We start from the raw sequence: 16,826 nt of genomic DNA, 5'->3' as shown, positions 1-16,826 counted from the left end.
AGAATAACATTCTGACCAAGTTTCATGAAGATATGGCCTAAAATAGGGCCTCCAGAGTGTTAATAAGCTTTTCATTTGATTTGACTTGGTTACCTAGTTTCTGACCCATCATGATCTAGATTCAAACTTGACCTAAAGATCATCAAGAATAACATTCTGACCAAGTTCCGTGAAGATATGGTCATAAATGTGGCCTCTAGAGTGTTAACAAGCTTTTCATTTGATTTGAACTGGTGACCTAGTTTTTGACCCTACATGACCCAGATTCAATTTTGACCTAGAGGTCATCAAGACAAACATTCTGATCAATTCTCATGAGTTTTAAACTTAAACTTTAGGTCTCTAGAGTGTTAACAAGATTTTTCTTTGATTTGACCTGGTGACCAAGTTTTTTACCAAACCTGATCAAGATTAGAAACTTGACCTAAAGATCATCAAGATTAACATTCTGACCAAGTTTCATTAAGATATGGCCATAAATGTAGCCTCTTTAGTGTTAACTAGCTTTTCCAATGATATGACCTGGTGACCTAGTTTTTGAACCCACATGACCCAGATTCGAGCTTGACCTTAATATTACCATGATTAACATTCTGACCAACTTTCATGAAGAAACAGTCCTAAATGTGGCCTGTAAAATGTAAACAAGCTTTTATGTAAACAAGCTTTTCCTTTGATTTTTTGACCTGGTGACCTAGTTTTTGACCCAATGTGACCCAGATTTGGCCTTGACTTAAAGATTATCAAGATTAACATTCTGATCAAGTTTCATTAAGATACGATCATAAACGTGGCCTCTAGAGTGTTAACTAGCTTCTCCTTTGATTTGACCTGGTGACCTAGTTTTTGACCCCACACGACCCAGATTTAACACTGACCTAAAGATTATCAAGGTTAACTAGCTTTTCCTTCGATTTGACCTGGTGAACTAGTTTTTGACCCTACCTAACCCAGATTTGAACTTGAGCTATAGATCATCAAGATTAACATTTTGACCATGTTTCATTAAGAAATGATCATAAATGTGGCCTCTACAGTGTAAACTAGCTTTTCCTTTGATTTGACCAGGTGACCTAGTTTTTTATCCTACATGACCCAGATCCAATTTGACCTTAAAATCATCAATATTAACATTCTGACCAAGTTTCATGAAGATATAGTCATAATTGCGACCTCTACAGTGTTAACAAGCTTTTCCTTTGATTTGACCTGGTGACCTAGTTTTTGACACCAGATGACCCAATATCAAACTCGTCCAAGATTTTATTAAGGGTAACATTCTGACCAAGTTTCATTAAGGTTAGGCCAAAATTGTGATCTCTAGAGTGTTAACAAGCTTTTCATTTGATTTGACCTGGTGACCTAGTTTTTGATCCCAGATAACCCAATATCGAACTCATCCAAGATTTTATTGAGGGTAACATTCTGACCAAGTTTCATTAAGATTGGGCCAAAAATATGACCTCTAGAGTGTTAACAAGTTTTTCCTTTGATTTGACCTCGTGACCTAGTTTTTGACCCCAGATGACCCAATATCAAACTCGTCCAAGATTTTATTGAGGGTAACATTCTGACCAAGTTTCATAAAGATTGGGCCAAAAATGTGACCTCTAGTGTTAACAGTCAAATTGTTGACAACGGACAGACGACGGACACAGGGTGATCACTAAAGCTCACCTTTGAGCACTTTGTGCTCAGGTGAGCTAAACACAAGGGTGCCTCAGGGTGGTGTGAACATTTGAGCCAAGTTACATCAAAATTCCTCCATGCAAGAAAAAGAAATGCTCCGGACAAAGTCATTCTTGAGTTTGACCTTGATCTTTTAGTGTGACCTTGACCTTAGACCTAGGGACCTGGTTCTTGCGCATAACAATCCGTCTCATGGTAGTGAACATTTATGCCAAGTTACGGTATATCAAAATCCCTCATTGCATGAAGAAGAAATGTTCCGGACAAAGTCATTCCTGTATCTGACCTTTGGACTCTGTGTTTGACCTTGACCTTAGACCTAGGGACCAGGTTCATGTGCATGACACTCTGTTTCATGGTGGCGAACATATGTGCCAAGTAATATTAAAATCCCTTGACGGATTGTTGAGTTACAGACTTGAAAGGAAAAAAGCCCTTTTGGCCTTTGACTTCCAAGTGTGACCTTGACCTTGCAGCTAACAGCTCGGGTGTTGCGCAAAACACTTTGTCTCATGAGGGGGAATATTTGTGCAAACTGATATTGAAATCCTGTTTTGCATGACAAAGTTATTGACCTAACAGGAAAAAGTCCCACTGATCTTTGATCTCAAAGTGTGACCTTGACCTTTAAGCTAGGGTTCTGGGTGTTGTGCATGGCAAATCGTCTCATCATGGGGAACATTTATGCTTAGTAATATTAAAATCCCTTAATGGATGGCAGAGTTCTGGACCGGACAGGAAAAAACCCTATTAATCTTTGACTTCCAATTGTGACCTTGACCTTTGAGCTAGGGGTCCGGGTTCTGCACAAGACACATCGTCTCATCATGGGGAACATTTATGCCAAGTAATATTAAAATCCCTTCACAGATGGCATAGTTACTGACCGGACAGGAAAAAAGCCCTATTGACCTTTGACATCCATTGTGACCTTGACCTTTGAGCCAGGGGTCCGGGATTTGCACATGACATGTTGTCTCATCATGGGGAACATTTTTGTCAAGTGATATTGAAATCCCTTCATGAATGACGGAAGTTATGGACCGGACACGATACAGACCCTGTTCATGCTATGTAAACATTTGACTGCCAAGTGTGACCTTAACCTCTGAAAGTTGAGCACGACACATCGTCTTATTATGAGGTACATTTGTGCCAAGTAATATTAAAATCCCTTCATGGATGGCATATTTATGGACCGGACAGGATAAAAAACCCTGTTGACCTTTGACCTCCAACTGTGACCTTGACCTTTAAACTAGGGCTCCGGGTTTTGCGTATGACACATCATCTCATTATCGGGAACATTTGTGCCAAGTAATATTAATATCCCTTCATAGATGACAAAGTTATGGACCGGACATTAAATTGCAGATGGAAGGATGGACGGAAAAGCTCATTCCTATAGTCCCCGAAACTGGTTTTCAACCAGTAGGGGACTAATAATCTGATATGTAATCATTTGACTGATCGATTCTAGCTATAGAACGAAAACTCATCATTGACCTTTGATCTGTGATCTTGACCTTTATGCCAGGGTTCTGGGTTTTGCACATGACAGGTCGTCTCATCATGGGGAACATTTATGGAATGTAATATTAAAACCCCTTCATGGATGGCAGTGTTATGGACCGTACAGGAAAAAGCCCTGTTGACCTATGACCTCCAATTGTGACCTTGACCCTTAAGCTAGGGGTCCAGATTTTGTGCATGACACAGCGTCTCATCATGGGGAACATTTGTTCCAAGTCATATTAAAATCCCTTCATGGATGACAGACTATAAGCACTTTATGTTCACACAAGCTGAAAAAAGTCATGAAGTTCATGATTCCAGACCACATGATCTCATGTTTCATGAAATTTTTAACAAGAGGGCCATGAAGGCCCTGTATCGCTCACCTAACCTATTGTCCTAAACACCATCAAGATTAACATTCTGACCGAGTTTCATCAAGATATGGTCATAAATGTGGCTGCTAAAGTGTTAACTAGCTTTTCCTTTGATTTGACTTGGTGACCTTGTTTTCGAACCAACATGACCAAGATTTGAACTTGACTTAAAGACCATCAAGATTATCATTCTAACTAAGTTTCATGAAGATACAGTCATAAATGTGGCCTCCCGAGTGTTCACAAGCTTTTCTTTTGATTTGACCTAGTGACCTAGTTTTTGACCCCACCTGACCCAGATTTGAACCTGACCTTAAGATCATCAAGATTATCATTCTGACCAAGTTTCATTAAGATATGGTCATAAAAGTCGCCTCTACAGTGTTAACCTAGCTTTTCCTTTGATCTGACCTGGTGACCTAGTTTTTGATCCTACATGACCCAGATTCAAACTGAGCCTTGAGATCATCAAGGTTAACATTCTGACCAAGTTTCATGAAGATACAGTCATAAATGTGGCCTCTACAGTGTTAACAAGCTTTTCCTTTGATTTGACCTGGTGACCTAGTTTTTGACCCCAGATGACCCAATATCAAACTCGTCCAAGACTTTATCAAGGGTAATATTCTGACCAAGTTTCATTAAGATTAGGCCAAAATTGTGACCTCTAGAGTGTTAACAAGCTTTTCATTTGATCTGACCTGGTGACCTAGTTTTTGACCCAAGATGACCCAATATCGAACTCGTCCAAGATTTTATTGAGGGTAACATTCTGACCAAGTTTCATTAAGAATGGGCCAAAATTGTGACCTCTAGAGTGTTAACAAGCTTTCCCTTTGATTTGACCTGGTGACCTAGTTTTTGACCCTAGATGATCCAATATCGAACTCATCCAAGATTTTGTTGCGGGTAACATTCTGACCAAGTTTCATCAAGATTGGGCCAAAATTGTGGCCTTTAGAGTGTTAACAGTCAAATTGTTGACGACAAAAGACGGACGAACAGACGACAACGGATGACAGACACTGGGCGATCATAAAAGCTGACTTTTGAGCACTTCGCGCTTAGGTGAGCTAAAAATCATTAAGTTGTGAAGTGTGAAATCATGAAGACACCACCAGACTTTTGTAGTAAACCACTTAACCTGAGTCTTTTCATACAACATTGCACCATCTCCATACGCTGATGCCTTCATTTCCAAATAAAACAATGACAAGTGTGATAACTTCAAGCATAAAACAGGATTACCCTAGGTAGCTCACCTGAGACAGTGTAAACATGTCTGACCTAGTGATTTCATGGAAACAAATATTCTGGACCAAAAATGTGGTCTCTTGAGTTTAACAAGTATTTTATTTGATATGACCTAGTGACCTAGTTTTTGACCCCAGATGATCTATATTCAGATTCGACATAGATTTCATCAAGGCAATCATTCTGACCATATTTCATGAAGATGAATTGAAAAATACAGCCTCTATTGCATACACAATGTTTTTCTTTAATTTGACCTAGTGACCTAGTTTCTGATCCCAGATGACCCATATTCAAACTAGACTTAGATTATATCAAGACAATCATTCTGACCAAATTTCATGAAAATCAATTGAAAAATACAGCCTCTATAGGAGAGATCGTGTTTGTATACAAATCCGGTGTATTTTCTATTTTTAGAACAGATAAGACAGTGATCGGGTGGGCAGAAGCCGATCTTCCATGACTTTTGTAAACAGTGATGTTTTTCTAACGGTCTAAACTTTCTTAAAACACAAATTACATCAATAATGTTTTGATCAATGGGAAGGTTATAAAACAAGCAATTTATTAATTACTTTTAATTGTTATTTCGAAATAAAATGGATTAATTATGAACGCTTAACTTACACTGTCTTTCTGAAAGTTTTGAACATCACTACGCCGTTTTTAAAATGATATGTCATTTAAAACGGTTATTCATTGAAAAAAGATATTTTGATATAAAAATATGAAAATTGTTAGTATTTCAAATCTTTTTGAATTTTGAAAATCCATAAATGAGCAAAAAAGTTATTAAAAATAAAAAATTCTGATTCCATACGCAAATGGTGTAAAAACATTTGTTTTGCCAACCACCAGATGAACAGATGTAAGCGCGTGACGTCACAGCGATCTCTCCTATTGCATACACAATGTTTTTCTTTAATTTGACCTAGTGACATAGTTTTTGACCCTAGATGACCCATATTCAAACTCTACTTAGACCATATCAAGACAATCATTCAGACCAAATTTCATGAAGATCAATTGAAATACAGCCTCTATTACATACACAAGGTTTTTCTTTGATCTGACCTAGTGACCTAGTTTTTGACCCCAGATAACCCATATTCTATCGCATACACGAGGTGTTTATTTGATTTGACCTCGTGACCTACTTTTTGACCCCAGATGACCCATATTCGAACTCTACCTAGATTTCATCAAGCAATCATTCTTCTTAAATTTCATGAAGATAAACTGAAAAATACAGCCTCTATCGTATTCACAAGCTAAATGTTGACAAACAACAGACGACAGTCAGACAGATGGACACCGGACTTCAGGCGATCACTAAAACTCACCTGAGCATCGCTCGCTCAGGTGAGCTAAAAAGTACCATGGGACTCTATGTAGTTTCAAAATAATTAAACGAAAGGGCCATGATGACCCTGAATCACTCACCTGAATAATATGAGCCACATGTTTAAAATGGCAAACTGATGCCAAAATATTAGAAAGTAGGTCAGTAGGTCACATTCATGGTCACTGAAAATCAGTTTTAAGATCGATGCGCAAAACTGTACATGCCATACAAATATCAAGGCTGTACCTTAAACAAGAGGGCCATGACGGCCCTGTATTGCTCACCTGACCTATTGACCTAAATATAATCAAGATAGTTTCATTAAGATATGGTCATAAATGTGGCCCCTAAAGTGTTAACTAACTTTTCCTCTGATCTGACCTGGTGACCTAGTTTTTGACCCCACATGACCCAGATTCGAATTTGACCTAACATTCTGACTAAGTTTCATGAAGATACAGACATAAATGTGACCTCTAGAGTGTTAACAAGCTTTTCCTTTGATTTGACCTGGTGACCTAGTTTTTGACCCCACATGACCCAGATTCGAAACTGACCTAAAGATCATCAAGATTAACATTCTGACTAAGTTTCATAAAGATACAGTCATAAATGTGGCCTCTAGAGTGTTAACAAGCTTTTCCTTTGATTTGACCCAGTAACCTAGTTTTTGACCCCCACCTGACCCAGATTTGAACATGACCTATAGATCATCAAGATTAACATTCTGACCAAGTTTCATTAAGGTAGTTCTGCACGTTTGGATCAGACTTTTTTCTACAATGTAGAATTTGATTAAACTCTGATTTTTCGAAACTTCAGAATATACATAGAAAATTCAGCAAATAAAAATGATAGGGCTGTGTGCTTGATTTTTTGCTAGACAAATTTGAAAAATTTGGACATCATGCAATATTTCACAATGGGAGTCTATAGGAAAATCATAACTTTCATAACATTTTCGCGAATAGACTTTTTTCCACAATGTAGATTTTGATGAAACTTCTCACAGTTGTAAATAAACATATGGTCTATAATTTGGTGAAATAAAATGTATATGTCCGTGTGCTTATTTTCGAGATATTTGACTATGACTAAAGTGAACCGGACATTTCACGCTAATTTTAAGACATTATTTTGAAATATTTAACGTGTCACATGTTTTCACATCATATTTTGACTTTAGAAATAAAGTAACATTGCCATTTAAATAAATTAACTCACAGGTTGTCATTAATTCATAAAATGATTTTCATTTCCGTACGCCAAATCTAGGCTTTATTCTACGTTTTCCGGATAAATGACGTTACGCCATCACTTCCGGTTTATCAAACATGCAGAACTACCTTAAGATATGGTAAAAAATGTGGCCTCTAGAGTGTTAACTAGCTTTTCCTTTGATTTGACCTGGTGACCTAGTTTTTGACCCTACATGACCCGGATTCAAACTGGACTTTGAGATCATCATGAGTAACATTCTGACCAAGTTTCATGAAGATACAGTCATAAATGTGGCCTCTACAGTGTTAACAAGCCTTTCCTTTGATTTGACCTGGTGACCTAGTTTTTGACCCAAGATGACCCGATATCAGACTCATCCAAGATTTTATTGAGGGTAACATTCTGACCAAGTTTCATTAAGATTGGGCCAAAATTGTGACCTCCAGAGTGTTAACAAGCTTTTCCTTTGAATTAACCTGGTGACCTTTTTTAACCCCAGATGTTTCAATATCAAACTCGTCCAAGATTTTATTGAGGGTAACATTCTGACCAAGTTTCATTAAGATTGGGTCAAAAATGTGACCTCTAGTGTTAATTAGCTTTTCCTTTGATTTGACCCGGTGACCTAGTTTTTGACCCCAGATGACCCAATATCGAACTCATCCAAGATTTTTATGAAGGTAACATTATGACCAAGTTTCATTAAGATTAGGCCAAAATTGTGACCTCTAGAGTGTTAACAGTCAAACTGTTGATGACGGACGGACGAACGACTGACGACGGATGACGGACACAGGGTGATCACAAAAGCTTACCTGAGGTCAGGTGAGCTAAAAAACAAGAAAGTAGGTAAGTGGGTTAAGGTCACTGTCAAGTGACCCCTAATAACTTGGGGTCATCAGGTAATTATAATTAAGCAGTCCAGGAAATATAATCTGATAATTTTTTAAGTATTTTTTCCTATATTACTCATACCACAAGTGACCCCAGGGTGGGCATAATTTGAACAACCTTGTTAGAGATCCACTAGGCAATGCTACATACCAAATATCAAAGGCCTAGACCTTCAACTTTCAGACAAGAAGATTTTTTTCCCTATAGTTATATAAGCCTCTTTTCACTCCAGTGTTACAATTTTAATACTTTTGGTAGAGAACCACAAGGCAATTAAATGATACATACCAAATATCAACGGCCTAGGTCTTGTGGTTTTAGACAAGAAGATTTTTTAAAAAATTTTCCTGTATAAGTCTATGTAAAACTTGTGATCCCCGGGTCAGGGCCTCTTTTCATCCCAGGGACACAATTTGAACAATCTTCATTAGATGATGTCACAAACCAAATATCAAGGCTCTATGCCTTGCGGTTTTGGACATGAAGATTTTTAAAAATTTTCCATTTGGTTGCCGTGGCAACCGTAGATCTGCATGGAATTCAATTCATTAGGGGGCCACCCAAGGATCATTCCTGTGAAGTTTGGTGTAATTCCGCCCAGTGGTTTTCAAGAAGATATTTTTAGTTCGACTATTCATAGAAATGTTTGGTTAAGGTTTTGTATGTAAGCTAATATCTCAGTAACCACTTGTGGGAATGGATTGAAACTCCACACACTTATTTACTGTGATAAACTGACTAACACTGCACAGGTTCCATAACTCTATTTTGCTTTTTTACAAAATTATGCCCCTTTTTCGACTTAGCAGTTTTTGGCTAAGTTTTTGTATGTAAGCTGGTATCTCAGTATCCATATAATTATGGGAATGGATTGAAACTTCACTCACTTGTAAGTGTCATGATCTAACATGCACTGTGAAGGTCCCATAACTCTTCTTTGCATTTTTACAAAATTATGCCCCTTTCTCCACTTAGAAATTTTTGGTTAAGGTTTTGTACGTAAGCTGGTATCTCAGTAACCACTTGTGGGAATGGACTGAAACTTCACACACTTATTTACTGTGATAAACTGACTTACACTGCACAGGTTCCATAACTCTATTTTGCTTTTTTACAAAATCATTCCCTTTTTTCGACTGAGCAGTTTTTGGTTAAGTTTTTGTATGTAAGCTGGTATCTCAGTATCCACTTACAGGAATGGATTGAAACTTCACACACTTGTTCACTATCATGCTCTAATATGCATTGTGAAGGTCCCATAACTCTACTTTGCATTTTTACAAAATTATGCCCCTTTTTTGACTTAGCAGTTTTTGGTTAAGTTTTTGTATGTAAGCTGGTATCTCAGTATCCACTAATGGGAACGGATTGAAACTTCACACACTTATTCACTGTCATGATATGACATGCAGTGCAAAGGTTCAATAAGTCTACTTTGCGTTTTACAAAATAATGCCCCTTTTTCAACTTAGCAGTTTTTTTGTTAAATTCCTATATGTAAGCTGGTATCTCAATACCCACTAATAGCAATGGATTGAAACTTCACAAACTGTCTTGTCCACCGTCATGAGCTCATAAGCACTGTGCAGGTTCCATAACCCTATTTTGCATTTTTACAAAATTATGCCCCTTTTTGACTCTTATTCATTCAGTTGACAAGGCTATTAAAATAGTCGAGCGTTGCTGTCCTCCGACAGCTCTTGTTAGAAAAAATGTTGTTGGACGGACAAGGAACGACTGACGACAGACAATGAGCGGTCACAAAAGCTCATCATGAGCCCTTTGGCTCAGGTGAGCTCTAAAAAGTTACCATAAACATGGGGTACCTAAACTACTGGGTACCACAGACATGTGGTACTGTGTTTATGGGGTAAAGAAAACAAGCGGTACCAAAAATACAGAGTACCATAAACACATGACACCATAAACATAGGGTATAATAAACATTGAGCATCATAAACTACTATAAATATGGTGTACTATAAACATCGGGTATAGAATTCCTTCAGGCATTCTCCTTTCCATAATACTACAACCTCTTTACTTATCGAGAATGACTTCAAACCTACTGCCTTCTGTCAACCTGTATAAAAATTTTGCTCTCTGTTCTTTAAACGTACTACCTGCTTTTAAACAGTAAAAAATTGTGATCTCTTTAGGTCAGACCCACTGCCTTCTGATAAAATGTAACAAACTGGCAGCTTGTTGATTTACTGAGTGAACAATCTTGACAAGTTGCTCTGAGTATATGGTATAGGAACTATGAAATCAATCTACAGCATTAACATACTCAAAGGAGTAAACAATCTAGACAAGCTGCTCTGAGTATAGGGTATAGGGACTAGGAGGTAAAGCTACAGCTTGAACATACTGAAAGGAGTAAACAATCTAGACAAGCTGCTCTGAGTATAGGGTATAGGGACTATGAAGTAAATCTACAGCTTGAACATACTGAAAGGAGTAAACAATCTAGACAAGCTGCTCTGAGTAAAGGGTATAGGGACTATGAAGTAAATCTACAGCTTGAACGTACTGAAAGGAGTAAACAATCTAGACAAGCTGCTCTGAGTATAGGGTATAGGGACTATGAAGTTAATCTACAGCTTGAACATACTGAAAGGAGTAAACAATCTAGACTAGCTGCTCTGAGTATAGGGTATAGGGACTATGAAGTTAATCTACAGCTTGAATGTACTGAAAGAAGAGAACAATCTAGACTAGCTGCTCTGAGTATAGGGTATAAGGACTATGAAGTAAATCTACAGCTTTAACATACTGAAAGGAGAAAACAATCTAGACTAGCTGCTCTGAGTATAGGGTATAAGGATTATGAAGTAAATCTACAGCTTTAACATAATGAAAGGAGTAAGCAATCTAGACAAGCTGCTCTGAGTATAGGGTATAAGGACTATGAAGTAAATCTACAGCTTGATCATACTGAAAGGAGAGAACAATCTAGACAAGCTGCTCTGAGTATTGGGTATAAAGACTATGAAGTAAATCTAAAATTTTAACATACTGAAAGGAGTAAACAATCTAGACAAGCTGCTCTGAGTATAGGGTATAGGGACTATGAAGTTAATCTACAGCTTGAACATACTGAAAGGAGTAAACAATCTAGACAAGCTGCTCTGAGTATAGGGTATAGAGACTATGAAGTTAATCTACAGGGTTAACATACTGAAAGGAGTAAACAATCTAGACAAGCTGCTCTGAGTATTGGGTATATAGACTATGAAGTAAATCTACAGCTTGAACATACTGAAAGGAGTAAACAATCTAGACAAGCTGCTCTGAGTATTGGGTATAAAGACTATGAAGTAAATCTACAGCTTGAACATACTGAAAGGAGTAAACAATCTAGACAAGCTGCTCTGAGTATTGGGTATAAAGACTATGAAGTAAATCTACAGCTTGAACATACTGAAAGGAGTAAACAATCTAGACAAGCTGCTCTGAGTATAGGGTATAGGGACTATGAAGTTAATCTACAGCTTGAACATACTGAAAGGAGTAAACAATCTAGACAAGCTGCTCTGAGTATAGGGTATAGAGACTATAAAGTTAATCTACAGGGTTAACAAACTGAAAGGAGTAAACGATCTAGACAAGCTGCTTTGAGTATAGGGTATAGTGACTATGAAGTAAATCTACAGCTTTAACATACTGAAAGGAGTAAACAATCTAGACAAGCTGCTTTGAGTATAGGGTATAGAGACTATGAAGTAAATCTACAGCTTTAACATACTGAAAGGAGTAAACAATCTAGACAAGCTGCTTTGAGTAAAGGGTATAGAGACTATGAAGTAAATCTACAGCTTTAACATACTGAAAGGAGTAAACAATCTAGACAAGCTGCTTTGAGTAAAGGGTATAGAGACTATGAAGTAAATCTACAGGGTTAACATATTGAAAGGAGTAAACAATCTAGACAAGCTGCTTTGAGTATAGGGTATAGAGACTATGAAGTAAATCTACAGGGTTAACATATTGAAAGGAGTAAACAATCTAGACAAGCTGCTTTGAGTATAGGGTATAAGGCTACAGCTTTAACATACTGAAAGGAGTAAACAATCTAGACAAGCTGCTTTGAGTATAGGGTATAGAGACTATGAAGTAAATCTACAGCTTTAACAAACTGAAAGGAGTAAACAATCTAGACAAGCTGCTTTGAGTATAGGGTATAAGGACTATGAAGTAAATCTACAGCTTTAACAAACTGAAAGGAGTAAACAATCTAGACAAGCTGCTTTGAGTATAGGGTATAAGGACTATGAAGTAAATCTACAGCTTTAACATACTGAAAGGAGTAAACAATCTAGACAAGCTGCTCTGAGTATAGGGTATAAGGACTATGAAGTAAATCTACAGCTTTAACATACTGAAAGGAGTAAACAATCTAGACAAGCTGCTCTGAGTATAGGGTATAAGGACTATGAAGTAAATCTACAGCTTTAACATACAGAAAGGAGTAAACAATCTAGACAAGCTGCCCTGAGTATAGGGTATAGAGACTATGAAGTTAATCTACAGGGTTAACATACTGAAAGGAGTAAACAATCTAGACAAGCTGCTCTGAGTATAGGGTATAAGGACTATGAAGTAAATCTACAGCTTTAACATACAGAAAGGAGTAAACAATCTAGACAAGCTGCCCTGAGTATAGGGTATAGAGACTATGAAGTTAATCTACAGGGTTAACATACTGAAAGGAGTAAACAATCTAGACAAGCTGCTCTGAGTATAGGGTATAGAGACTATGAAGTTAATCTACAGCTTGAACATACTGAAAGGAGTAAACAATCTAGACAAGCTGCTCTGAGTATAGGGTATAGAGACTATGAAGTTAATCTACAGGGTTAACATACTGAAAGGAGTAAACAATCTAGACAAGCTGCTCTGAGTATAGGGTATAGAGACTATGAAGTTAATCTACAGGGTTAACATACTGAAAGGAGTAAACAATCTAGACAAGCTGCTCTGAGTATAGGGTATAGAGACTATGAAGTTAATATAGAGCTTGAACATACTGAAAGGAGTAAACAATCTAGACAAGCTGCTCTGAGTATAGGGTATAAGGACTATGAAGTAAATCTACAGATTGATCATACTGAAAGGAGTAAACAATCCAGACAAGCTGCCCTGAGTACAGGGTATAGAGACTATAAAGTTAATCTACAGCGTTAACATACAGAAAGGAGTAAACAATCCAGACAACCTGCTCTGAGTATAGGGTATAGAGACTATGAAGTTAATCTACAGCATTAACATACTGAAAGGAGTAAACAATCTAGACAAGCTGCTCTGAGTATAGGGTATAGAGACTATGAAGTTAATCTACAGCTTGAACATACTGAAAGGAGTAAACAATCCAGACAAGCTGCTCTGAGTATAGGGTATAAGGACTATGAAGTTAATCTACAGCATTAACATACTGAAAGGAGTAAACAATCCAGACAAGCTGCTCTGAGTATAGGGTATAGAGACCATGAAGTTAATCTACAGCATTAACATACTGAAAGGAGTAAACAATCTAGACAAGATGCTCTGAGTATAGGGTATAAGGACTATGAAGTTAATCTACAGCATTAACATACTGAAAGGAGTAAACAATCTAGACAAGCTGCTCTGAGTAAAGGGTATAGAGACTATGAAGTTAATCTACAGCTGCTTGAAAGGAGTAAACAATCTAGACAAGCTGCTCTGAGTATAGGGACTATGAAGTAAATCTACAGTTTGATCATACTGAAAGGAGTAAACAATCTAGACAATCTGCTCTGAGTATAGGGCATAGGGACTATGAAGTAAATCTACAGCTTGATCATACTGAAAGGAGTAAACAATCTAGACAAGCTGCTCTGAGTATAGGGTATAGAGACTATGAAGTAAATCTACAGCTTGAACCTACTGAAAGGAGTAAACAATCTAGACAAGCTGCTCTGTGTATAGGGTATAGAGACTATGAAGTAAATCTACAGCTTGAACATACTGAAAGAAGAGAACAATCTAGACAAGCTGCTCTGAGTAAAGGGTATAGAGACTATGAAGTTAATCTACAGCTGCTTGAAAGGAGTAAACAATCTAGACAAGCTGCTCTGAGTATAGGGTATAAGGACCAGGGCTTCAGAAATTTCCGGTTTGGGACCGATTTTTGACTTTTCAGACCGATTCGTGAAGTGAAAAAATGAAAAAAATCGGTCCCGTAAAAATGGAGAAAAGTATAAATTTCGGTCTGAAATCTCAATACACGATCACCTGCCAAGCAGGAAATTGTTGGTCGCACCCTCAGATAATCAATAAATGTGTCAAACGGTCTGATTGTCACCTTGATAATCGGTCTGTAATTAGCACGTGACGCAATCAATGATCGCGCGGCACATCCTTTAATGTTTGCAGACAGCCGACTGCAATGTATTAAACATTTTTGACTGGTTTCCAAATATTTCTGACTGGATCCAAATCCTTTCGACGGGGATCCACTTCTTTTATTTAGAATCCGACGGATGGTTTATTTCAAAAGGCTATGTTTGATCACGGGTAAAAAACAAGAGCACCGCATTGCGGGTGCTGACGCTCATCTGATTTTTTTTGTGTAATAGAAATATTGTCCTACCCATGATTTTCTAAGTCTAAAAAGGGCCATCATTCTTGCAAAAAGCAGGATAGAGTTATGTTTCTTGATGTTCAGTGTCCACTTATGATGGTGAAAAACTGTTGCAAGTTTTAAAGCAATAGCTTTGATAGTTTATGAGAAAAGTTGACTTAAACATAATACTCAACCAAGAAAATGATTTTCTAAGTCCAAAAGGGGCAATAATTATTGCAAAAAGCAGGATGGAGTTATGTTGCTTGCTGTACAGGGTCAGCTTATGATGGTCAACAAGTGTTGCAAGTTTCAAAGCAATAGCTTTGATAGTTTAAGAGAAAAAGTTGACCTAAACATAAAACTTAACCAAGAAATCTGATATTTTCTAAGTCCAAAAGGGGCCATAAATCTTGCAAAAAGCAGGATGGAGTTATGTTTCTTGCTGTACAGGGTCAACTTATGATGGTGAACAAGTGTTGCAAGTTTTAAAGCAATAGCTTTGATAGTTTAGGATAAAAGCTGACCTAAACATAAAACTTAACCAAAAAAACTGATTTTCTAAGTCCAAAAGGGGCAATAAATCTTGCAAAAAGCAAGATGGAGTTATGTTTCTTGATGTACAGGGTCTGCTTATGATGGTGAACAAGTATTCCAAGTTTCAAAGCAATAGCTTTGGTAGTTTAGGAGAAAAGTTGACCTAAACATAAAACTTAACCAAGAAATCTGATATTTTCTAAGTACAAAAGGGGCCATAAATCTTGCAAAAAGCAAGATGGAGTTATGTTTCTTGCTATACAGGGTCAGCTTATGATGGTGAACAAGTATTCCAAGTTTCAAAGCAATAGCTTTGATACATTAGGAGAAAAGCTGACCTAAACATAAAACTTAACCAGGCAAAGCCGACGCAGACGCCGACAACCGCTCAAGTGATGACAATAACTCATCATTTTTTTTCAAAAAATCAGATGAGCTAACAAATGGTCACTGCATTTATTGAGACATCACACGGGAAACCGATATCAATAATTTTTATAATTACTTGATTTGCAAAAAATACATGATACATTTTGTTGGGGCTCCAGTTGAAACAAGTGCAGAAAATCGTCTTTGCAACCAGACTGTACAAAAAAAAAGAAAGAAAAAATATGGACTGACAAACACGAATGATAAAGAAAACCGGAGTGGAGCTGTTTATCAAATTGGTCTTTTAAACAAGAGGACCATGATGGTCCTGAATCGCTCACCTCTTCCCACATGACTCAGTTTTGAGTATGACGTCGTTTTTTCTATTATTTGACATAGTGACCTAGTTTTTGAGCTCATGTGACCCAGTTTTAAACTTGACCTAGATATTATCAAGATAAAAATTCGGACCAATTTTCATGAAGATCCATTGAAAAATATGGTCTCTAGAGAGGTCACAAGGTTTTTCTATTATTTGACCTATTGACCTAGTTTTCGAAGGTATGTGACCCTGTTTTGAACTTTACCTAGATATCATCAAGGTGAACATTCTCACTAATTTTCATGAAGATCTCATGAAAAATATGGCCTTTAGAGAGGTCACAAGGTTTTTCAATTTTTATACCTACTGGCCTAGATTTTGATCGCACGTGACCCAGTTTCGAAACTGACCTAGATATCATCAAGGTGAAAATTCAGATCAATTTTCATGAAGATCCATTGAAAAATATGGCCTCTAGAAAAGTCAAAAGATTTTAATAATTTTAGACCTACTGACCTAGTTTTTGACCGCAGTTGACCCAGTTTCAAACTTGACCTAGATATCATCAAGATGAACATTCAGACCAACTTTCATACAGATCCCATGAAAAGTATGGCCTCTAGAGAGGTCACAAGGTTTTTTTTATTATTTGACCTACTGACCTAGTTTTTTAAGGCAGGTGACCCAATTTCGAATTTGACCTAGATATCATCAAGG

At 37.2% G+C, this 16,826-nt stretch overlaps 1 protein-coding gene across 6 annotated transcripts in view; it reads right to left on the bottom strand.

The window, feature by feature from the left end:
• LOC123543036 (tyrosine-protein kinase Fer-like) overlaps positions 1-16,826 on the bottom strand; it is a 261,407-nt gene that overhangs the window by 70,399 nt on the left and 174,182 nt on the right. For 4 of the 6 annotated variants that reach the window (XR_008368679.1, XM_053531772.1, XM_053531773.1 and 1 more), the window contains one exon: positions 4,726-4,770. The exons of the other annotated variants lie outside the window; for them this stretch is intronic. Coding sequence is in view for 3 of the 4 variants with exons in the window: in XM_053531772.1 (XP_053387747.1) it covers positions 4,726-4,770 (45 nt within the window). In the remaining variant the exon portion in view is untranslated. The remainder of the gene's footprint in view (positions 1-4,725; positions 4,771-16,826) is intronic. 6 annotated transcript variants of the gene reach the window in all.

The sequence above is a fragment of the Mercenaria mercenaria genome, chromosome 19 (assembly GCF_021730395.1).
Source record: "Mercenaria mercenaria strain notata chromosome 19, MADL_Memer_1, whole genome shotgun sequence".
Lineage (NCBI taxonomy): Eukaryota > Metazoa > Mollusca > Bivalvia > Venerida > Veneridae > Mercenaria > Mercenaria mercenaria.
This window is presented reverse-complemented; position numbering and strand designations above follow the sequence as displayed.